The 23,513-nt window shown below is 40.3% G+C and overlaps 1 protein-coding gene across 2 annotated transcripts; it reads left to right on the plus strand.

Moving 5' to 3' along the window:
- Positions 1-14,474: 14,474 nt before the first annotated feature.
- Positions 14,475-22,531, plus strand: NEK2 (NIMA related kinase 2). 2 transcript variants are annotated; one of them, XM_075708138.1, is made up of 10 exons: positions 14,475-14,570; positions 14,783-15,000; positions 16,136-16,373; positions 17,081-17,163; positions 17,397-17,523; positions 18,327-18,546; positions 19,540-19,594; positions 19,676-19,746; positions 20,660-20,710; positions 22,305-22,531. In XM_075708138.1, the coding sequence occupies exons 1-10, from the start codon at positions 14,475-14,477 to the stop codon at positions 22,529-22,531; spliced, it is 1,386 nt and encodes a 461-aa protein (XP_075564253.1). The 2 variants fall into 2 exon arrangements, with proteins under 2 accessions (XP_075564253.1, XP_075564254.1); XM_075708139.1 differs by lacking the exon at positions 20,660-20,710.
- Positions 22,532-23,513: the final 982 nt, after the last annotated feature.

Here is a 23,513-nt window from a genome sequence, read left to right on the forward strand (position 1 = left end):
TTCAGCTGTTAAGATATTAAAAGTTAAGGAAATTTCTTTCATCAGCTGGACAGGAACTTGCCCATGCTGTGTGTAAATATATTAAAAGCCCTAAAGCTAACAGGAGGCTATCAGGCAATGACTTAGGAGCAGACTGGGCTGAGCCCTATTCTCCACCAGCCCTCTTGCCTGCCTCTCCCTCGCTTGCGATGCCTGTCCTCACATACCTTGGCATTCCTGCCATGTTTGGGTTTCTTCAGGGGTCAGCTCCAGCATCAGCCTTTAGCTCCGCTCTCCACAGGAAGGTCACAAAGTCATTACCTACGGCAGGTTGGGATCAAAGAGGGGTCATGTCTGAGAAACTGGCAGTGAGCCCAGAGCAGCTCTGGGCTATGCTTTCTGTAGGTGTTTGCAGAAGAGTGGGTGGAATACATCACTCTGCTAGGTGGGAGTATCTGGCATGGCAGGAGCCAAGCTCACACAAGGTAGTTTGAAATAATTTTTTTTTTTTTTTGAGAAAGGGGAAGAGAAGACAAAGAGAAGTGAGGCTGTTTTGACAGGGATTGCAGATCGGTTTTCTTCACCCTAGACCATTCATTATTTCAGGACTTTGCCCTCATTCTCAGGGTTGCAAGACCTAAATTACTATGTATACATTAATAAATCAAATCATTGTAAACAGGGAGAGGATCCACTGATACTGTGTAGGGATTGTAGCCAGTGATGTCTGGTTTTATAACTATATTGGCCTCAATGCTATGAATTCTGCATTGATACCAGTGTTAGAAATAAAGGAATTGTGCATATTTTAAATTTAACCTGTACTGTTTTTCTTAGCTACGTACACAGAACACATCCCTTCATCTCCAGTTTGTTTTGGGCATTCATAGTGGAAAAGTAGACGGAAAGAAAATAAAAAGTTTTCCTGTTTCCTGATGGAGACAGCCTTAGATGTCCTATGATTTGAGCAAGATGTTGGACCACATGATCTCCAAAAATCCCTTCCAACCAAAATTAGTCTGTGCTTCTATGCCAGTCTCCTGTTCAGAAGAAATTGCCACTTCCTATGGACCTGTGTGTGTTATGCACTTTGTAGCCCCATCCTGATTGTTTTCTATCTCCAGGCTACAGTTGCAGTTTTGTGGGACTTTAGGGCTCTTGTACCCACAGAGGCTGTCAGGCCCAAAGCTGCTGCTCTGCCTCAACGGCAGTGTATATGAGTATGTGTTGTATATGGGGTTGTCTACTGTTCAGAGACTCCTCGTAACACCAAAACTTGTGGGTGGAGGCGGGGTGAAATGAGGACAGGATGACAATGTCCATAGCAGAAATACCTCACAGTAATAGCTGTCATCTCCGTTACTGTCAAATTAATTCTGAATTGTTGCCCATCATACACTGTTTAGCTTGAGGGAAGTGAAATGGTGGCTTTGCTTCTGTGGCAGAAATAAGAGTAGTTCAGCCCTCTGAGGAGCCTTGCAGAGTGGCAAAGGAAATGTCAAATATCATTTGGTCAAAGAGTATTTTTAAAGTCCTCTGAGGAACAGTCCTTGCTCTATACACTTTATCTCCACCACATATATAGAACAGAGAAACAGAAGGAGCTTTTTATTTAGGAAGTATCAGCTTTCAGACACAGCTGGGGACATTTAGACTTGAGGCTACATTTGGACTGAGAAGTTTTACAGACAAAATCTGCATCTTCAAGCAGCTATACTTCAATTTGAGAGCAGAAATGAGCAGTAGATGGGACAACAGACTGAAATTCAGTATTAGCAGGCTCAATTTCAATAATTAACTTGTCATGTGACACTCGGCATGCTCAGTAGGCACTATCAACACTCCTACTCTAATCCAGCACAGTGAGAATCTTAGTGCAGCAGACCCTCTAGTCCAAACTAATTATCTCAATATTTAAACTCTTAGACAAAATCTAGGCATGTGTTCAGGCACTCTGATAAATGAGACTGCATTTCAATGAGTGTTAAGTATCTCAATAAATGAAAGAACATCTATTTAGACACCTAGCTAGAATCAAAATCCCCAAAGAGGTTTGTTTCTGCCTTTGTAGCATACCTATTATGTCTAGAGAAAGGGAACGATGATCATATGCCAAAAACAAGGGAAACTGATCCCTCCGTGGACCTCATTTTCCCTAGATGCCTCTCTATCAAGTTGCTGGTTCGTTTAAGTTTTTTCTTCCCTCACTTGAAGATCTGCATGAGCTGTTACTGGATCCTCCAGCTTACCAAATTGAAGTTTGTTGGAAACATACTGAAGGAGAAAATGGGAAAGTGCAGCACAAGTTCTGTCTCTAAGATCCAGTTAGATGTCTTGAGAAAGAAGCTAATGGTGCTGAATGAGTTTAATGTGGTGGTCTTGTCTAGAAAGCACTATGAAGCTGAGTGCTACCAGACCTGTGCATTAATACCAGAACTATCTTAGATGTATGGAATGTGAGATAATGATTAGGCCTTCTGGTCTATGATGCTACTGGTGTACTGTGCTGAGAGAATCAAATGTTTAAGAGTCATACAGTTGGGGTGATTACACAAAACCTGGATTATTCTCTGGGGTCAAGCAACTGCTATTGTTGTGTAAGGCTTCATAGATTAATGGTCATCCTCCATCTTGCAAAGTGACCTTAAAATTGCAGTCAAAAAGGAATTTAGAAATTGTGATGACAGTCTGCACTAATTACTCTGTGTGCAAGCAGGTACAAGTATTTTGCTACATAGGCATTCTATACGCCTGGCTAAAAACAATGCAAGACTGTCAGCAGGAGCTGGTGAGAAAACAGCTAAGGGAAGCCCAGGTGCAACTGGTGGGGTCACCTCAAGGAGAGAGCAACTTCTGTAATTCCTGGCATGGAGTTTAGAGACTCTGTGGATTTAGCCCTCTCCCTTGCTTTCTTCCCTGGGCTCATACTGGTGGCTGTGTGGCTCCCTGTGGCCAGAGAAAGAATCACTTTTTCTGTGGTGAGCAACTCCAGCAAAAATGTTATTTGTGAGGTCACTTTGACATAATTCTAGGCAGTGTTATTATAACTTTGGGCTGTAAAATGCTTCAGTCTATTCCATATAAAGCTTTGGAGCATGATTAATTAATATAATAATCACCTCTGGCAGAGAACACGTTAACTGCCTGAACTCTCAGGACTTAGAAGATCAGAGAGAACAAGTTGGAAGATGCTGAGAAATTGATTTGGCAGATTCTCAGGATGGCAGCCAGTAAGCAACTTCACGCACTCATGTGTGGTAAGGGATGAGCTCCATGCCCTGGGGCCCTAGGCAAAGCTGCTGTTTTCTCTGGGATTATACCATGTGGGTACTTCCCTGCGGACAAGAAGGGAATGAGCTCTGGAGCGCTCCGGAGCCCTGTATTTATTCAAACTAATATTCTGTGAGTCAAATGATCTAATTAACTAAACATGCATTTGACCACAAAAATGTTATGTTATTTTTAGTTAACGTTGCAAACCTACATCAGGGTTGCTGCTTTTTCTCACTGAATTCTGCACATCTATTTTCTACAAAATGCCCCTATTTTTCTGATTTAAATCATCAGCAACCTGTGTGGCTCTTCTTGAATTTTGATCCTCAGAGCCTGTTATGTCTCTTCATCCTTTTTAATGATAAGCTTGCTTCTAACAGGAAGACAAACAGAAGTAATCAGGTTCTTTGAAACAAGTTGTAACTGACAATACAGGTACAAGTAAAGTTTTCTTTCTGTTTTCAAGTAGAAAAAGAGGGGGCAATTACAGATTAATGTGATCCACAAAACAACACTCCAGTTTGGATTTTTATTACAGATTTCCAGGCTTCAAGCTAAGCTTGAGATGACACTGAAATCACCAAAATGGAAACAAATAAAATAGTCTCAGATTCTGAGCTTCAGCCCCTCCAAAACTGAACGAGGTATTGTAGAAATCAGATTTCACATTCAGAGAAAGTCTCAATGGCCTTATGTATTTGTTTGTTGCATACCACAATAATTGTTATCATCTTAATTTTGCAGACCTGGCAACTGTGGACTGCCTGAGGTGTCAGCAGCCACTACTCTAATACTGTAGCCACTAACAATATACGGCCCTACTGTGTAACATCGATGCATCATTTTGTCCCATTCTCAGTTTCCAGAAAGATGATAGCAATCTGGAAGAAAAAAACATGATCAAAGGCTGCGCAGATGGTTCTGTAACAGCTGATAGGTAGCTGCGGTTGTTGATGAGTATTTTGGAGGTGAGAGACAGCTTGGGCAAAGAAGAATTACTGCCAGCATTTAAAGGGACTCTGCCAGGCCACAAAATAATCCTGATGAAAGAAATGCTTCAGAAACTTTTCCAGCACTGAGATTTCTTAAATGGGAATAAATTCCCCAAAAGACAGGGACATCCTTTTCTCCTTTTTTTTTTTTCTTTTTTTTTAAAAGGCAATTTAAAACTGTGCTGTGCAGTAGGTTTCAGAAAATGTGACCCTGGAAATAGAAATCTCTTAACCGTCTTGCACAAGCTCTTTGCTGTGTGCTGGTGTGAACAATTGCAGAATTACCTCCTGTTGTAATGTGGTACATGTAGTGTCTTGTAGGAAAGAGCTCGGGTTGTAACAAGTAATACCCACAGTTCCTATCAAGTTCCCTTTTGACAGAGTAACAGTCATATATCACTGCAAAGTGCAGAAGAGGCTTACTACGGAGGCCGTTTGACACAGCAGGTCGATCTTCAGGGTCCTTTAAGAAAAGCCTTGGTAGGCACCATGAGGCCAAATCCATCGGCTGGTAACTCTGCTCATACCCGGGGGTGCTCCTGGGTCCAGGCCTAGTCAGTCTGGGACTGCAAGACGTAAGCGTGCCCCGCAGCTGAGAACAGTGTCCAAGGCATTGTGACATGCACGGCAGAGGCTCAGGAGCCTGCAGCTACCCAGAGCCCTCTGGGAAGAGTGTCACACATCTGAGCCTGCAGATTGCACCTCTGTGCTGTGCTACCACATATAAAACCTCAGCCATGCTACCCTCCCATTTACTGCTGCAGTGCATGTCAACAGCAGCAGGAGGCAGGCTATGTACCACCTGGACATGCTAACCAGCCAGACCATCCCAAATTATCGGATGTATGATTAGACAGGTACCATGAAAGATGAGCATGGTTTCAGTCTCGGATATGTGTGAAAAATTAAGTTCGTATAACTTCAACATGAGAACCCAGGGCCTCCTCCTCCTCCAGGAGGGGAGACATTCTCTTGGACCTTGACATATCCAAGACTGTGGCCTTCCCCATAACCCCAGCAGCAGGTTGAAAAGGTGTCTGTCAGATTTGGAGGACAAGAGGGTTCTGAACACAAAGGCGTCTTTAAAGAATGAAAGGGGTACTGTTGCTCTACCAGCAGAGGTTTTTAAGATAATTGGGCCTTTCAGCAGCCTAGGGGGGTGCCACCCACCAGAAGATATCTAGGCAGCCAGCATCTTTTACGCAGAAGATGTTTCACCAGCTTGGAGGCTTTCATGATGTGCCTTGGGGTCTTTCAGGTAGGCAAGTCATTTCATCAACTTGCATCTGTCTTGGGAGGAGATGGAGGAGTTCCTCCCCAGAGTGATGGGCTCAGGAGCGGGAGCAGAGCACTAGCAAGCCACTTTTCATGTTTCCTAGTCATCCTTAGCAGTGGGATATGACAACCAGATTCTGAGATAACGCTTTCTAACATTAAGCAATGAATGACAAGGACTGAAGTTGGTTTACGATGCTGTCTTAGGAGCTGGTCTGAGCTCCAAACTTCACACAGTCATTCCTGATGCATTTAGCCTCTTTAGACAGTTCTGATCTTTTTATAGGTGCCTTTGCTCTTTATAGGGCCCTCTCCATGCACAGACAATTGAAGCATAGCCATCTGCCAAATGTATTAAATACTTCATTAGTATTAGCTGTTTTACTTAAGCACTCTAAGCAATTTCTGATGGTGTAGCCCAGCCTTTCCAGGAAAGCCTGACAACAGATATTTTTATTTGGCTGTAAAACTACCCTGTGCTGCAGTGACTTTTTTTCTCCCTGTGGTCCGTCACAGGGCTGAGGGCAAATAATCCTACTGAACAGGTAATCCCACAGAAAGTGATATCAGCCCTGAACAGAGATCTTTGTTGCAGCAGGTTCTTCCTCTGGCCTCAGATATTTCCAGGTAGCTTTTGACATCTTCTATTGTTGGATTTGCTGGATGCCAAGATAACTCTCCTCTGAATGTGACAGAAACAGCTTCATTGACCTGGAAAACTATGACCTGTTTCTTCTCTTCCACTTGGAAGATTAACCTTGAACTTCTGATGCCTGCCACCAGCAGCTAAGTCTCACTGTTTGGCAAGTTGTGGTGGGTAGCATGAGTCACAGTGCTATGACCTCAATGCTGAGCCTGCTTGATGCCTATGGCTGTACAGAAACTACAAAAGTTCTCCCATCTATGATCATAGGTGTCCTTAGCTCGCTCACTGAAGAATGACAGCATTCTGAGTCTGATTTCCCAGCCCTCGCCTCACACGTCTTCCCTGCAGTGAGCTTAATGTATGTCTAGGCAACACATCAGTGTGGGCTCTGAGGGGATAAATCAGGCTGTTGCTACAGGAAGCCATTCAGGATTGTGGGTGAAGTACAGAAAAGTCAACTACACTGTGAGCATTGGAAAATCCTACATTAAAGGGCTGTGCTGGTTTTAAGAAACTGCCCGACTGACTCCCGCTGAAGGCAACCAAATTCTTGGTTGCACAAGAAATATGTATACTTTTCTTTTGAAGTGCTCCTTCTCAAGATATTTCTATATGAACAAAATCTGAAGAATAGGACAATATTTCAGAACCATATTGGCTGTATCAGTCCTGCAATAGCTGGCTGCCTGTTTTCTCCAATTAACCTGAATGTATTATGTCTGTATTTTCCATAATGAGTTCTACTCGGAACTTGGTGCTCCCTAGGCAAGAGGTCATGTTAATGTCATTACGTCTCTTCCTGGAAGCCTCCTACAGTAATAAAGCTTAAAAATTGTGAGGAAAAAAGTAAGGTGGCCACCTTGCTCTTTAAAGACTTACATCTAACCACTATACTTGTTGCTTGCTTCAAATGAGGACAGCTGAAAATATTTAAACATATTCAAGCATGAAAGCAAAATTTGTTAAACTGTATCTCTCATCTGGTCTAACTTCCTGACTAGAATATTTCACCCTGCTATTACAGATAGAACTTAATAATCTGTATATGGTTAAAGTTTATCTTTCAAAAAGAAACACTGTCCTGATTTGTAAACATAACAGAGTCAGAGAATTTCCATCACCTTAGTTGTCTGCTCCTAAGGTTACTTGCTCTCTCAGCTAAAAGTCTGTGCCTTTTCCTCTAATTTGTCTGACTTCATCTTCTGAAAATCAGTTCATGTTATGCCTTTCTCCATTAGTCTAAAGAGCTTGTAAGTACCAGACGTTTTCTCCACATGAAAGCACGTATTCACTATAATCACCTTACCGTAATATAAGTAGGACTGGATTTCAGTTTCATTTCAGAATAATACACGACAGATTAAAAACCCATGTAGTTCAGGAAGCTGTGGAGCTAATGAAGTTTGTTTTCCTGTGGATTTGTATCTCACAGTTAGATTCTCTGGTGTCTCAAGAGCACACATTAGTCAAAGGTTTTCCCAGCAGTGAACCTATTCATCATCATCATCATCATCCATGTGGGTTCTCTGGTCCAATAATATAGCCGAGCACTTTAGGATGTTTCTTCCCTCTCTGCTGTTCTTGGAACTTGTAGGAGAGGAAGGGATATAGAGACTGATAGAAATATACAGGTGATATGATCAGTTAAGTTCCATTTCCATAGGCAAACAGACAAAAAAATCAGTTCTATGCAAAGTAAACACTGGCTTTTAAACCTTTGCAGGGGAAATGCCACTCCAGATGGTTGCATTTGAACTGTCTTGTTTTAAAATCTTTTTTTTTTTGGTATCGTGATTGGGAAACCCATATATTAGGATCCCCACTAAGGCAATGGGTGTTACAGTTGCTCTAAAATTCAGATCCTTCCTGTTCAGAATCAGGCAGCCAATTTCTTGTAATTTGAGCTTAGGGACACCGGGGAGTTCTGTACCATATGGTACCAGAATATTTGTCTTCTGCCAAAAATTTCTGTCTCCCCATCCTCTGCTCCATCCACATGGCCTTTTTTCTTTAACAGTCAATTACATCAGATATAACTGATATTTTTGGCACAGAAACATCTCCAAAGCAAAGGATTGTTATAAGGTTTCTGCATGTTTCTACATGGGGCCACAGTATGCCATGTACTTGTACTGTCAAGAGTCCCAACTGTGACAGGTGCCACCTGTTAAAACACTGCTACAACTGTTTATGGATCTTACTTCATGGAAAATACTGTCTCTAACCCATCTATCCAATGCACTTGTAACCTTTAACGTTACAAAATCTGAATGCATATTATGGGCAGTGCCCAAATAAGACTAGGCATTGTAATTTGAGATCAGTATGGTATGCAAACTGATTCCTTTGGTATCTGCTACAAAAAAAAATACCCGAAGCAGGTATTCTACTTGGAATAGGTAACTAAAGTTTTCTCTTCTCCATTTGCTACTAAATAAGCAAAATGTAGGACTGATGAGGACTAAACTCTGCCTTTGTCTAAATAAGAATAGGGGTGGCACTGTGTCTTTGCTGGCAGTCAGTCTTAAAAATTTGGTCAGTGAGTGCATGCTTCAGCCAAAGGAAGTGTGGTGTGAATGAAGCTGGAGAGGGCTTGGCTGTCCTCCAAGTGTAAAAGCTGAGTTATCAAGACTTTGCAGAAGCTGTTGTGTCATTAAAGAGTACCCCAGAGTATATTGAAGCCTTCCATTTGAAGCTCTGCTGCCTGTCTTTCCAGGCATGGTGGCCTGTAAGGTAGGAGATATTTGGCAGCAACTGCACGCTATCTTACTGCCTTACTACCTTCTGAGTGTACAGAAAGGTACTGGATTCAGAGTAAGACTGAACTGCATCGCATTTTGCAGGTGCAATGACCTGGGAGAGAACGTGGAAGAGATTTTGCAATCATTATTAGTGATTTCACTTTAATGTTTAATGGGATTTCTGTACCTTTTTCTCCTATAGGAGAAATAAGGCAGAGGAAAATCTATTACTCTGATGGATAGCATGGGTCTATAGACATAGAGAAATAGTGACTGGCCTGGTAAGGAAAATATCTGTGACGATAATGGTGCATGCAGATCTGGTGATGGCTGTACTTGAAAACATTTCTCCCAATATAGCCGAAGGGACTGTAAGTACAAATAAATTGACGGAAAAACATTTGAGACTGGCTGTTCTGCAATAAGAAGCCCTAGAATTGTTGATTTTTAAAAAACTAGGCAGCTCAAGTCAGCAAAATATTTACTTATTGTATCCCTTAAAGCATTTTTTGTCAAATATTTTGAGAGGTACTATCTATAAACTTTAATCTGGAAGGTAAGGATACTACTTCCCTTTCAAAAGAGGAGAAATTGAGGCATAGATCCAAAATTTGTCTACTTTCCTAGGAATGAGTTAGTAAGCAAGCCCAGAACAGAAGTAACAGATTGTCATACTAGAGTTCTTGCTTAGAGACAATTCCAATTCTTCAAATTTTGATATATTTAGGATTTAAGGTTACTTGGGAATTTCACTTTTGAAGTTCTATGCACCTCAAAAAATTGCTCTCTTAAGTTTAAACAGTGGTCTTAAAGATCAGTTCAAGCACTTTCTGTTCTTAAGGTAAATGAATACTATTTTGAAAATTAGCATATATATGAAGACATATATAATAGATAGGGCTGTTAGTTGCATTTCAAAAAACAGAGCTAAGTAATTATATACTTTCAAAATGTCCAGCCATGTATTGTATTTAAATATTCCTTTACAGAATATACGGAATGGATAAAGCAAATCTGGAGTTAGTAGAATTCATATGCTCCTCTCTGAATGTAAAAACCTGTCTTTTTGGCTCTCCTCAGTCTCCTCCTCATTAATTCCCATGCTGTTTGCTTTTTGTTTTTACAGTGCTTCATGTAAAAACTTAACCTGCTGCTGAATTTACTTCATGTGGGTTTATGTTTTCCTCATTTTAATGGTTTGTAATGCAAAACCATAAAGGTACAGCTGCTGCAACAAACTCCCCCATTGAAGCTTGCCTGCTGCATGCATTGCTTTTGGAGTCTAACTTGGCTTTGAATCCTAATTACAAGAAATGCAAAGTAGCATGGTCTTAGGCACTATAATTAATGCTGCTAAATTTTGTTCCTTTGCTGTCCTGTCCACAGCTGTGTTGTGCAGAATTTCTTCAATGAACATGTTCTTTGTTTCCCTCCCAAACCAGTAGAGGAAAAATACTAGGAATTCTGACCCTCTAGTACTTTTTAGACAGTGCTTCTGTCTAACATCCCAACATTTTACACGTTTTTGTTAATCCTAGATATGAATTTTGACATTAAAGTCATAATAGTCATAAAGACTAGAAAATCAGGAAAAAAAGGTGTCATCTGTGTACAATAATCCTGCGTAAATGTAAAATTTCTGTGCATGGACCAAATGAGAGAAGGTGAGGAAAGGAAAAAAAACAACATTGTAGATAAAGACATGTAAGGGCAAATGCAATTGAATATTAAAAAAAACCCCAAAGTACTTATGTGGTGAAAATGAACTAAAATAAAGCACTCATGTCTCAGTCACTCCAATATTTATAATTTCTCTTGTTGTCATTTAAAAGCATTCTTAAGAGCTCTTACCTTGCTAATATTAGATACTCAATTCCTCCTTTTTTGCTGGAAGACTTTGGCACATTTCTGAGATCCTGGAATATGATTTTACATGTCTTTCACATCTTTGAAGAGAAAATACAAGGTTTTTCTCAGATATTTTTCTAATTATTTTTATAAAGTGCATTTATTTTTCATTATGCATCCCCTTTCTGTGTTTATTTTCAGTACTTTTCCTACTGATCTTCTTTTCTGTTTCTGAACCTGTACTTCCATGCAATTTTCTCTGATTGGCTAACAAAAAAAGTTGCCAGAATAATATTTTTTCTACCGTACTTTACAATACTTTTTTGCTATTAATCTGTATAATTATATTGCGTTGGACTCCCAAGGCAAAGTGTTAGCCATTTATTTTTACTTAATTCCGTAAGAAAAAAATAAAATATCTAAGAGAAGTATCAAATTACCTACCATATTATTTATCTTCAGCATTCAATATTTTGTCAGACAACTAGGCCCTGGAATAAGGGAAAATGCACTCCTTACAGCACAAATGACAGACATCACAAAAATTGAAAAACTTTGGTGGAAAACTACAGAATAATTTTGCGTTTGTGTGTTAATTTTGGGGAAATAATTAGTGAAATTTGATGTAAAAAAAGCAGAATAAAATATTAGAAGCAGTATTATAAATAGATCATTGAAAACTATTTGGTAGTTTTCAAAGACCTGAAGTCAGCACATGTATTTTCAAGACTAGAAATCTAAGAGTTGCTCCTGAACTAGAGATCAGAGCTGAAAATACAACACCTGACAAAAGGGGCCCCCATTTCAGACTTGATATATAGTTTTGGAATCACTGGACTCTGGGTTTTCTTATATGGACAGCGTGAAAATCAGAAAGAAAGAAAATGGAGTGTTTACTGAAATTTTAATGACCACTTTTAGAAATGCATTTTTCTCAAAATTACCCAGCTCTTAAAAATAAGTATAATCAGAAGTAAAATGACTGTGCCATTGTGTTTGGAGCATGACATTTTGACATTTCTCTGATTCAAACCAACATTTCTAAAGAAACTTTCAAGATAGTCCCTAGACAAAACAGAGTCTTGAAAACCTACTCTATTTCTTTTGAAATAGAAAGGTTCCCATTGATAACAGTGGGAATGCATGATGACCTTTTGCTAGTTTGAAAGTACCTAAGTTTGAAACAGAGATATTTGAAACCAGAAACGTAGCTTACAGCCTGAATAATACCTACTGTATTTTTTGTCATTTTTATTGCATAATGCCATAATTTATTTACCATGCTAAGTGTATGTGAGGATTTTTTTTTTTAAGGTAATTAAAATCAGTGATAAAAATGAACCATTTATAACACCCTGTGACTCATTAACAAAACTAAAATGTCTTTACACTATATAATTCATTTGATAATTTTTTCCTGTAATGAATAGACATCTACAGATAGAAAGCTATAGGATTTTTCTAATGGATAACAGGAGCTTTTGTGCCTCCTGATGATGAAAGTAAAGGCTTAGATTTTTCTAAAGACTAATATAAGAATATTTCATAAATATTTGGTAACAGCATGACACCTATCCCCCTCAAACCTTTTTCAAAGCCTGAAACAAAATGGGGAAATGATTAGTGAGACCATGTGGAGATGCAGTATGAGAAACTACTCTGTCCTATTGCTGAATTTCTAGGTCAACAAATACAACTGTGCCCTTTTGTACCTGATTCAGGCCTTATACAAGCGTGTTACAATTCTTTGCTGAAGAACTAGTGGTTCTTGTTTCAGTCATAGCCACTTCCACATGGAGAGAGATTAAATTGAATCCAAAACGGCACTCTGGCATCACTCCAGAATTATCCTAAATGATGCTAGAAAAAATACACTACATGCTTCTTAAAATTTCTGCAACGTTATTCAGTATGTTGTGGTGTTATTTAGTGTCATTTAATGTAACCATAATAATTACTGGTTCAACCTTTGGATATGGACCCATGCATTCCCATTTTCAAATTTACATTTCAAGCCACTACATTATTTTGTTTATTTTCAAAAGGTGTTTGTGTATGGTGTAACACAGGTGTTGATCTATGGTCTAATAGTAAAGCTGCCATGACTTTTAGAGTTTTTAATGAATAATTTCTTGAAGAATCGAAAGAATTTTCCTCATTGGTCTTAAAGGACAATTTTCCAGAACAATATTCTATTCTCTTAAATAGCTGGGTTTTTTTAAACACTTCTCAATATTAAAAAAACTCTCATTTTAAGATCTTCCAATTTCCTATTAATACCAAAAATTATGGCTTAGGAAAACTCTCTAAGACTCATTTTTGAGCTTTAGAAAGCAGGCGTTCTTTATTTACAGCGCCGGATGCACAGGGGATACTTCCACCTAACATGCGTACCGCACAACCAAAGGCACACAATTTACGTAGGACAGAAATATACATATTCGTCATATTTCTTGGAAAAGGTGGTCTTAGGATAATGAATCCCCAGAACTGATTTACATATTCTCTCCCCAGGTGTGCGTGCTTGGTGATTTGGGTCAGTGGTCCTTGGGGTCCCTAGTGGTCTTCGTAGAGGGGTCTTTCAGTGTCCTTCCCATGAACTCTGGATCCTTTTCCCATATAGTCATGAGTTGGCTCACTGAGCAGCTTATCACAGCTTTGCTACTGTATGTCCTAGTCCTAACTAGTTTCGCTGCACTTATCTTGGGTGATGATGGTCCTTGTTCTTCTGACCTTGGTGGCCGCCGGTTTCAGGCTATGATTTAAAGAGCTTGTTCAAGGTTTGTTAATATTACAGTACAAAGATACCGTTTCAAAGAATCTCTAAGCAAGTCTGCAGTTTCTCTCCACTGAGAGTTAAAGTCACAGGCCGAACTTCCGATGCAAAAGCATAGATCTTACATTCTGTATCACTATCGGTATCTGTTCAATAGACATTAAGTATTTCAGGAAAGGGGATAATTAATTGTGATTTTTAATCAGAAAAATTCTCTTCCTGAGGAGCTATGAGTACGTTACTTACACCTACACGCACGATGGTTTATCCAAGCCCGCCATGAGGCGACCGCCCTTTTTGAACGGCGCGGACACGGGGGTGGGGAGGGACAGGGACTGCCCTAAGGCAAATGCGGCTCTAGGTCTGCTGCGGGGAGGCTCCGGGCGGTGACCACCCCGCGTTGCAGTTAAGAGGGGAACCCCAAGGGCTCGTTTGCTGGTGATTTCAGAGCTTGTTCTCCTCAGAATACCTGAAGGAAAGGAAACCAAACGCCATCGAGCTGGCGGAACGCCGAGAGGCCGCCTAGCGCCTCACCCTCTCTGCGGGGAAGGACGCGCAGTCGCCGCCCGCCTCACTCTGCGAAATCGCCCGGGAAAGGGGTAGCCCGGGAAGGGGGCAGCCCGGGAAGGGGGCGGCCCAGGGAAGGGGGCGGCCCAGGGAAGGGGGCGGCCCCCGCCGCAGCGCCCTGCCCGCCGGGGAGGCGGCCCCGCCGGCGCGGCGGGAGGCGGTGCAACCCAGCTCTCGCGATGGCTGCCTGACGCCGCCGCCCGGCGGTTGTAACGGCCGTAACCCGGCAGTTGCTGTTTACGGCGGCGTAGCCAATGGGAAGGCGGAGCGTGTGGGCGGGGCTGCCCAGCCCGGCCAATGGGAGAGAGGGGCGGTGCGTTTAAACCAACGCGGGTGCTGAGCCTGCTCCCCCGGGCGCTTGTGGCGGTCGCGTCGCTATGCCCAGCCGCCCCGACGACTACGAGGTGCTGCTCACCATCGGCGCCGGTTCCTACGGCAAGTGCCGCAAGGTGCGCCGCAAGGCCGACGGAAAGGTGAGGCAGCGGCGGCAGCAGCAGCTGCGGTGGGCGCTGAGGCACCGCTCCGTTGGTCGCGCCTCCTCGCAGCGCGCCGTTGCTGTGGGTTTCTCTGGGTGCTGCCGGCTCTCCGGGATAAGCGAGTGGCGTTGAAAGCCTCTCTGCCCCCCTGCAGAGCTCTGGCTAGTGTCTAAGTCACTCCCTAAGGTGTTTTTTTTTATCCTCCCTAGATCTTGGTATGGAAGGAGCTTGACTATGGCTCGATGACAGAGGCTGAGAAACAAATGCTTGTTTCGGAAGTGAATTTGCTCCGCGAGCTGAGACACCCGAACATCGTCCGGTATTACGATCGGATCATTGACAGAAGCAGCACAACCCTGTACATCGTGATGGAGTACTGTGACGGGGGTGACCTGGCTAGCTTAATTGCCAGGTGCACAAAAGAAAGGCACGTGAAATCTGTTTGTGGCAGTTCTGGAGTATCTAGCATGAAGTGTCTTGGGCAATCACAAGAAAAAGCTCCAAGTGAAGTGTTTCTCTTCTTAATAACTTCTGAACAACTTCAAGTCTCATCCTTTGGACCCAACGACTTTTGAGATGTGAAAGGGTTGTATGAAATGACAACACTGGTGGGAATTGTGCTAATGAATGCACCAGCTGATTGGATGTTTATGTCCAAATAGTAAAAAAAAAAAAGAGCTCTCTCATCAGGCTGAAGCTGTTGAAGGGCTTCTTGTTGCAGTGCTATGCATGGTGTTGAAAACATAAAACAGTTCTTGCAGATAGGTAGCTTGATCTGTGGGTTTTTCTGGCTTGCCTGCCAGTAAAACCACGCGTACCCTATTTTTTTGTTGGAACACCAACACCAAAATACATGAAAGAGAAAAGTGATTTTGAACATGATGTTAAAAGCTACTTTATGTGCCTGCATATAAAGCTTGTGGAGACACCAAGTTGATAAGACTTCACCTTAGTCTAATCTTAGACTTAGCAGCCTATTTATTAAGTATAATATTGGTTTTCACATTCTTAAGTTAAATGAGTACAGGATGCCACATATGTTGCTTTGTGAGAATAGTGTACAATGGTACTGCCACTGCCCCCAAACATCAGTATTTTCATTTTAGGAGGGTTATATTAAAAATCAGTCCTGTCCTGGTTCTATTGTTGTTGTATGTTGCTCATAACAGTTTTGGAAACAGCTGACAATATACTGTTATGGTAAGTGATCAAAGGGCCAGATCTCATCACAAAAGCAGCAAATTGATGTTTGTGTTGTAAGTAATGGAAATGCTATGTATTTGTTAGACCCTTTGGGAGAGGAAGGGAATATTATGGGGATTCTGCAACAAAAGTCTAGATGTTTTCCAACACATTTGGAGTGATTTTTTTTTAAACTTACATTTTTTTAGAATAGCATATGTAGATGCCTGTTGCTGTTTGTTTTCTATAGAAGTGCTGGGGTTGATTAGTGATGTTTTATAGCAGAAGTATTAAAGTTGCAGAACTAAGACTGGCAGCAGGTACTTAAACTGATGTATGCTCAGAGAATACCTTTGTTAAACAATGTGTTCATTTTTCAGGTATTACTTGGAAGAAAGCTTTGTTCTCAGAGTATTGACTCAATTGACATTGGCCTTGAAGGAATGTCACAGACGGAGTGATGGTGGAGTCACTGTGCATCGTGACCTAAAACCGGCAAATGTCTTCCTAGATGGCAAGCAGAATGTGAAACTTGGAGATTTTGGACTGGCTAGAATATTGCACCATGACACCAGCTTTGCCAAAACATTTGTTGGAACTCCATATTATATGTCTCCAGTAAGACCTCCCTTCTGTGCCTTATCTTCCCTCTTGTCCCTCCAAGATCTGTGTTCTGCAGTGTTGATCTCAGAGTCCATGAATGTTTGGGAGGTTTTAATGAAGAGTTACTAATCTTAAATGCAGGTGACTTTTTTCATAGAGTGTATATGTTCTGGAGAGGCAAGGTTATTTTGCAGTTATTTTAATCTCCTTTCTCACACCATCACTACCTTCTAATTAAGGTTGTTTGCTGTGTAAGTTTTGACATGCTCTTGGAATATTAGAGATGTAAGGTAGTTATGCTGGAGTATTTTGTTCCTGAAAAGGAACAGGGAAGCTAGAGCGCTTTTATGTTTCATAGTGTTAAGATGAAGAGCTTATTAAATTATCTCTTGATTGTAGAATTTTTAATTTGTAGTGGAAATAAGCAAGAATGAGTTATTTCCCTGATACAGTGCATTTTGTGTGGGAAAGATTAATGTTGACTGAAATATGGAGTTGTATCAACTGAAGATTAGTGCAACACCTCAGTCTTCTACTGGGTAGTACTCCATAAGTTGTTAAAATCCTGCTAGTAAGAGTAGCTGTGGAGGTTAATTAAGATGGAATCTTAAAAGTAACCCCAGTAAGTAATGGTTTAATTCATGTTTTAACAGTAGCTGATTATCCTGCAATAGTAGAACAGTGTCTTAGTTAATAAACTTAAGATCATTCTCTTTCTTTAGGAACAAATGAACCACATGTCATACAATGAAAAATCTGACATCTGGTCTCTAGGATGTCTCCTGTATGAATTATGTGCACTCTCGTAAGTACAGAAGTGTGGTAAATGCTGTTAATGCATTTATGGTTAAATTTTGTATAGATGAAAGCTTAAAGGTTTCAGAGACTAGTCCTAGAATTTTATTTCTCTACTGGTCTTGACATTAGGTAGTCAAAACAAACTTTTGATTGCAGCTTTTTTCTTAGTCTGATACTCTTTTTATAAAAATAAGTCCTGTAAAACTAGTGAGAGAATCCAAGAAAAATATTCTTCTTCAGGCCTCCTTTTAGAGCTTACAACCAAAAGGAGTTGGCGGAAAAGATAAGGGAAGGGAAGTTTAGACGAATACCATATCGTTACTCAGAGCAGTTGAATGAACTTCTCAAAGAGATGCTGAATGTAAAGGTAAGAATCAATTACTAATTTTTCCATCTATAACTTGAACTAGTACTGAAATATTAGTTTCCCTTCTCAACTATGAAACAAACTGATGTGAAGTAGTGGTTGCTATCACCTTGTCACTGGCATTATCACTTGTAGGGGAAGGAGGGAGGAATTGTGCTTTGAGTCCATTAAATAAAGGCAGCAGCTCAAGTGTTATGCCAGGTTCACAGGATGCAAAAAGGCTGTCTTGGCTTATACAGGATTTCCTACCAGCAGGCTTAACAAGGTCTTACAACTTCAAAGTTAAAATGGTTCAGTGTGTTTGGAAGTTGGAAGGGGTTGTTTTGTCTTCATTTTGGATTTTGCTTTATATGGCTATTGTATAGCTCACCCCCCATGGCTGGCATGGGGGTGTTGAGAAGAATACTGCATGGGACAACAAAGCTGTAACAAGAACCCAAGTCTCCAACAGGTATGGATCCTTCAGGAACCAAGTGACAGGTAGAGATGCAGAGTGTTAACTCCAGAACCTACTGACAATTGCCTCTGTAGGCTCACCACCCTGTCCTGGCTCTGAAAGGACTGGGTGCCAGGGCTAGGAGAGCCAGACTTGCAGCTTCTGGAGCTGAAGGCTGGTAACAGCCACCCCCTCAGCTTTTGTCATTTGGTTGCAATATCCCCTCCTAACTCCATTTTTCTCCGACTTCTCCTTCACTGTCTAGAACCTCAGCTGGTTTCCACCTGAGGTGGGTCTTGTGTGGGAATCCCTGGCCTTAATCTTTCTTGGTTACAGATCGAACCTGTTGGTAATGTCTCTCCATTAGGATTATTGCCGACCTTCTGTTGAAGAAATTCTGCAGCACCCCTTGGTAGCAGACTTGGTGACAGAAGAACAAAGGCAAAATTCTGATAAAAGAGGCCGGAGATCATGGGAGCCAGAAAGGCTGCAGCATTCAGATGCTGCAGTGAATGAACTGAAACGGAAGGAACAACAATTACAGGAGCGAGAACAAGCCATTAAAGAGAGAGAGCAGCGTTTGGAGCGTATGATATTCCACTTTGGGAAGGGGGGTGGCAATGGGATTCTGATTCAAAAGATTAAGTGCGGAGGGAGGAAAGGTAGACAGTTTTCAAAACCCTCATTTTAATGCATTAGATATGATACTCTTGCACTCACTACTAGAATTCTGTCTAAAGACTAAAACAAAATGCTTGGGCTTATTCATCCATACTATGCTTGTTTTAAGTTACTAAGATATAATTGGCAGTTTGGATATAGAAGTCTGGTTTGGGAAGTTTATTAAACATGAGTGGCAATTAGGAAAGTATACAGGAAAAATAGGGTCTGAATATATTGTTCTGCACTGTGCAGCATAGCTTGCCTTTCACTTACTCTGTGTAAGTTAACATTGGCTATACTAATGTGTAACCTAAGGTGAGCCTGCTGTTGGAGCAAAATGCACCTGAGTAAACTGTCAACTGCTTTTATAGAAGCTGTACCCTACAGGTAGCTTGCCTGTGAAACTGTACAGATGGCTGGTCGTCAGGTGTTGGGATTTCCTGCTCACATAAAATACCTCTTTGCGTATGCAGTATGCTCTGTAATACAGATTTTAACCATATATATTGTTTTCTGAGCCTGAGTAACACCTGCTGCTGCTATAAACAGGGTGTTGAGCCATAGCTGGATTGTAGTATCTGGTATCTAAATATTTATTTAGAACTGGTGTCATGTGTGCCATGAGTTAATGAATAGAAAGTTGCTATAGCTTCATTGTTGCAGATATGACAGAGGTTTTGGGAAAAAAAAGCATGCCTGGCATTTCAGAGTACTTGTCTAGTGCTTTATCAGTGGATTGATAAAGGTGTATCTACACAGCAGTTATCTTGCTTTGTTTAGAGCCATAGAAGCAGAAATATAGGTACACCTGACAGGCTATTACTGCTGTCTTTTTTTTTTCAAGAAAAAATCCATCATGCACAATCACTTTAACATTTACATTTTAACACTGCATACTACCGTATTTCTACTTCCAGAGAGAGAACGGGAACTCTGCGTTCGAGAGAGACTGGCAGAGGACAAACTTGCTAGGTATCTTACTAACCTGTAATTGCCTAGATTAGAAACTCTACAATCTTACAACAAAAGCTTAAACTTCTCTTTTCAAAACAGAGCTGAAAACTTGATGAGGAACTACAATCTCTACAAGCAGCAGAGGACATTAGCTTGTGCAGATGTTCCAGGTATGAAAATACGCAAGAAGCCACTTGCACTGATAAATGTAGGCTGGTATGACTAGAAGAATGCCCCTGATGCTCAGCATACTGTACGTAGTCCCATTGTAGCAATACAAACCCCAATTATCTCTGCATGGTTGGGAAGAGACTCATGATTTTCTACTTTGCAAAAAGACTTAATGAATGATGCTCAGCCATGAGTATGACTAACCACTGTCAGCACTGCAGTCTTGTGCTGTTTTGAAAATTAGGTTCTTGCAGTAAGCTAATAGAAGTGCTGACTTGTAGCCCAAACTTTCTCAGAGCTGTACTTATTTTACTTATGGATGTATCTTTATAGACCTTTTTAGGTAATTTTAATAAAATTGCACACATCTAACCACTTCAACTTTAGTTCAACTTCCAAAAACTTCAAGGTGAGAAATAATACTTGTTTCAAGTGACCCAGCTGTGATTGGTGCATCATAAGCACTGAAGAGTACAAACTGCTTTTATTGTACTGCAGTTTAACTCACTAGAAAAAAAAAACCCAGCTTTGATAAATGTGCTATAATGCTTCCTGACTACCTGTAGTCCAATCTGGATTACAGTAGCTATTACCCCATAATTATTTGATCCTCACTTTGGCCTTGATTGTTCAGTCCTCACTATCATAAGAGGTAGTATAATCTGTTCATTGCACCCATCTTTAACAGTAAAAGTGATTCAAGTATCTCAATGCATTTCATAATATTGGTGGACTATTAAATGGCTGGGTCCTAAGCAGTATTCTAGAACAAAGAAATGTGAACACCCTTTAACATGCAACAACAATCTCTTCATTTAGTTTTGCTTGGATAAAGCAAGATAAGGATGTCACTGCCTCTAATACAAATAAAACTGAAATTGTGGGTTGTGTGTTGTTTTTTTTTTTTCCAAGAAGTGCCTATCACAGCAGGAAAGAACACAAGTAAAATGCCACCAGAAGTTAGTGGTACTTGAGCTATTTCTAACATTCCTGTCAATTTTGAAAATTCCACCTGTGTCTCAATATCTTGTCTGACTTTGATACATTAAAGAATATAAAATTAAGAATAAACTTGCCTGGGGCTTTCTGATGTTGCCTCTAGCACTGGATGACTGAAGGTAAATGAGCTTCAGCATTTGGTTTTGTTCTGTTCTGCATCTCCCACCCCTTTACATGACATTTTGATCTTAACAGGGGTATTAATTTTTGAAGAGGGGCAAAACCACATTGAGTACTTAATACCTCAAGACAGACAATGCAGAAAAGTGAATAAAGTTATTCCAAGACTGACTAAATCCTGTAATGTCTGTAGATCACTTGATTAAACATTTGTTACAATGTTTGCTACTCTTCAAATTCATTACACGGTACTTTTGTAATACTGTTTCTAAAGTTCTCCCTGCACTGATATGAATGGACTAAGTGCTTCTCCAATATGTTATCAAGATTGCTTCTGTTACCTTCAGTTACTCTAATATGACTGTCTTTTTCACAACTGGATTGCATCTCACACATCTTGGATCCTTAATTTCTCCTCAAAGTCAGTTGTGTGGTTCACTTCACAGTAAAATGGAATACCAAAAATCCTGGTTTCTAGGACTGTGTCCTAGATGCTACCCTATTTTTGCAGGGATTTTCTGATTCTTAGGGAAGGATTTAATGTTAAACTAGATATAGCTTACTGATATGAAACTACAAAATGCTGAAACATTCACTAGCCCCTTCAGTTTGGTCCTTCTTGCTTTTCTGTATTTACTGCATCCTTGCTCTAGCCTAATGACCTGAAAATTAAGGCTTCAGCAGAGTTACAATTAGGATAGTTAGACCTTTGATAAGGTCTAATTCTTTTTTTCTGAGTTGAGTCTTATGAAGTTAGCTCTTAGAGGCAACTCAGCTGGTTTAACATTTTTTTTTTTATGGTAGTTTTTGTACCCTAAGTCATTAAAAACTGCCTTTTGATTGTGGCAGTTCTATACAGCTAAAGCATAGCTATACTGTGAAAATTCCTGTCCTGGAGGCTGCAGTGAAAGCAACTGGCTAATTGTTAATGCACCTAAACTCATTATTCATCAAATCAGAGCCTAGTTTGTACCCTGTTGACTTAATACAAGGATAGAGTTGGAACAATGTGGGTAATGTAGAAAGACCTCTGGACAGGTTGGGTCTGCCCCTGCTATGAAGGAAAGACAAGGTTTTTGGTAGCTGAGAGCCTACTTCTCCACTTCCCTTTGGAACTGGATTATGTTACTGTCCCATCCTTCAGAAGAAACTCCATGGGTTTATTCCTTATGTCAACTAATATTTCCTTAGGTGTTGTGAGGTACACCCTAGAAACTACAGTGGCATATATCATTTTACAATACTTATTTAAAAGCCTTGTTTTCAAATTTTCTTCCAAAAATGGAAAAGAATTGTTGCTATGAACTGAAATGCATTTAATTAGATTACTTAAAGCCATAGGTAGTTAGAAAAATGGGTAACTGGGTTAAAGGACATAAGCTAAGCAATAAATTCTGACAGATGTACTAATTCAGTACTTATTTTTTGATTTCTTAAGATAATGCACTCCTGCTCCCCTTTTCTACAACCAAGAAGAAAGTATACTTTGATGGAAGTGAAGAGAATGCTGTGCCTCCTGTTAATCTGGAAAACTATCCCCTTTCCAAAGGGAAATGCTCTGATCTCAAAAAACGTCTATATGCTGCAAATCTACGGGCTCAAGCACTGTCTGAACTGGAAAAAAACTATCAAATAAAGAGTAGACAAATCTTGGGCATGCGCTGAAACTGTAACATAGATGTACAGTATTTAACTTTTTAGAATTGATTAAATGTATAGGAAGATACTGTGCTTCCTCCTTTTAAGCTGGAACCTACTGAAAATATATTTTTACAGTTGTTATACAAACTCTTAGTCTATGATAGGTAGTTCATGATAAGGGCATAAGAGATTATATTATGAAAACAGGTAGTTTTGATACCAAATCAAACAAGCTCTATGAATTGTATTATTAAAGAAAACAATATTTTGGTCCTCCTCTTTACCATACATTGCTCTTCTGAAAATACAAAGCATGAATATTGTAAACCAGATTTTTTTAGACCTGATGTGAAAAATTTTTCAGATGAAAAATGTACAGAGATTCACAATCTGTAGGTTAAAATGATGCTGTATGTAATGTACAGCACTTAATAAAAGAAGTATTGGTATTCTGCATATGTGGAAAAACAGTGGCTTTTTGTCTGTGCTTGTAAATATCTTTTAACTATCAAAAGAGCAAAAAGATTTTATGCTGTCTCTTCCTACTAACTAGGTGACCTATCGAGGCAGGCTACTTTTAGTTTAATGTCTTTGACTAATGAGTGGGATGGGTCAGCTTAGCATAATTGATGTGTTTATAGTCCTTTCTGCCTGGGCAGCTGAGTGGCTTGTCCATCAGCTCCTGAAAGGCTGCTTCAGGGCACAGCATTTGAAATAACACCTTCTTTGGCTTGCCTTGAAATTGTTATAAACTGGTCCCCTGAGACTGCTGTCCTGGACAGGACACCATCCAGGGTATTGGCACCTGTGTTTGGGGAGGAGCAATTTACTTTGAATAGCAAATCCTTACTTTCTTGGAGCTCATGAGGCATCTCCATCTTTCCCTTCCAATTCTCTGCCAGAGTAGGAGTTGCTTGCTTAAGGTGGTGTAAGTTTCATGAACTAACCCAGGCTCATTAATCTAAAAAAAATCATATAAAGGTTTCCTCTCTCTGGGTTGAAATGC

The sequence above is a fragment of the Pelecanus crispus genome, chromosome 3, assembly GCF_030463565.1.
Source record: "Pelecanus crispus isolate bPelCri1 chromosome 3, bPelCri1.pri, whole genome shotgun sequence".
NCBI lineage: Eukaryota > Metazoa > Chordata > Aves > Pelecaniformes > Pelecanidae > Pelecanus > Pelecanus crispus.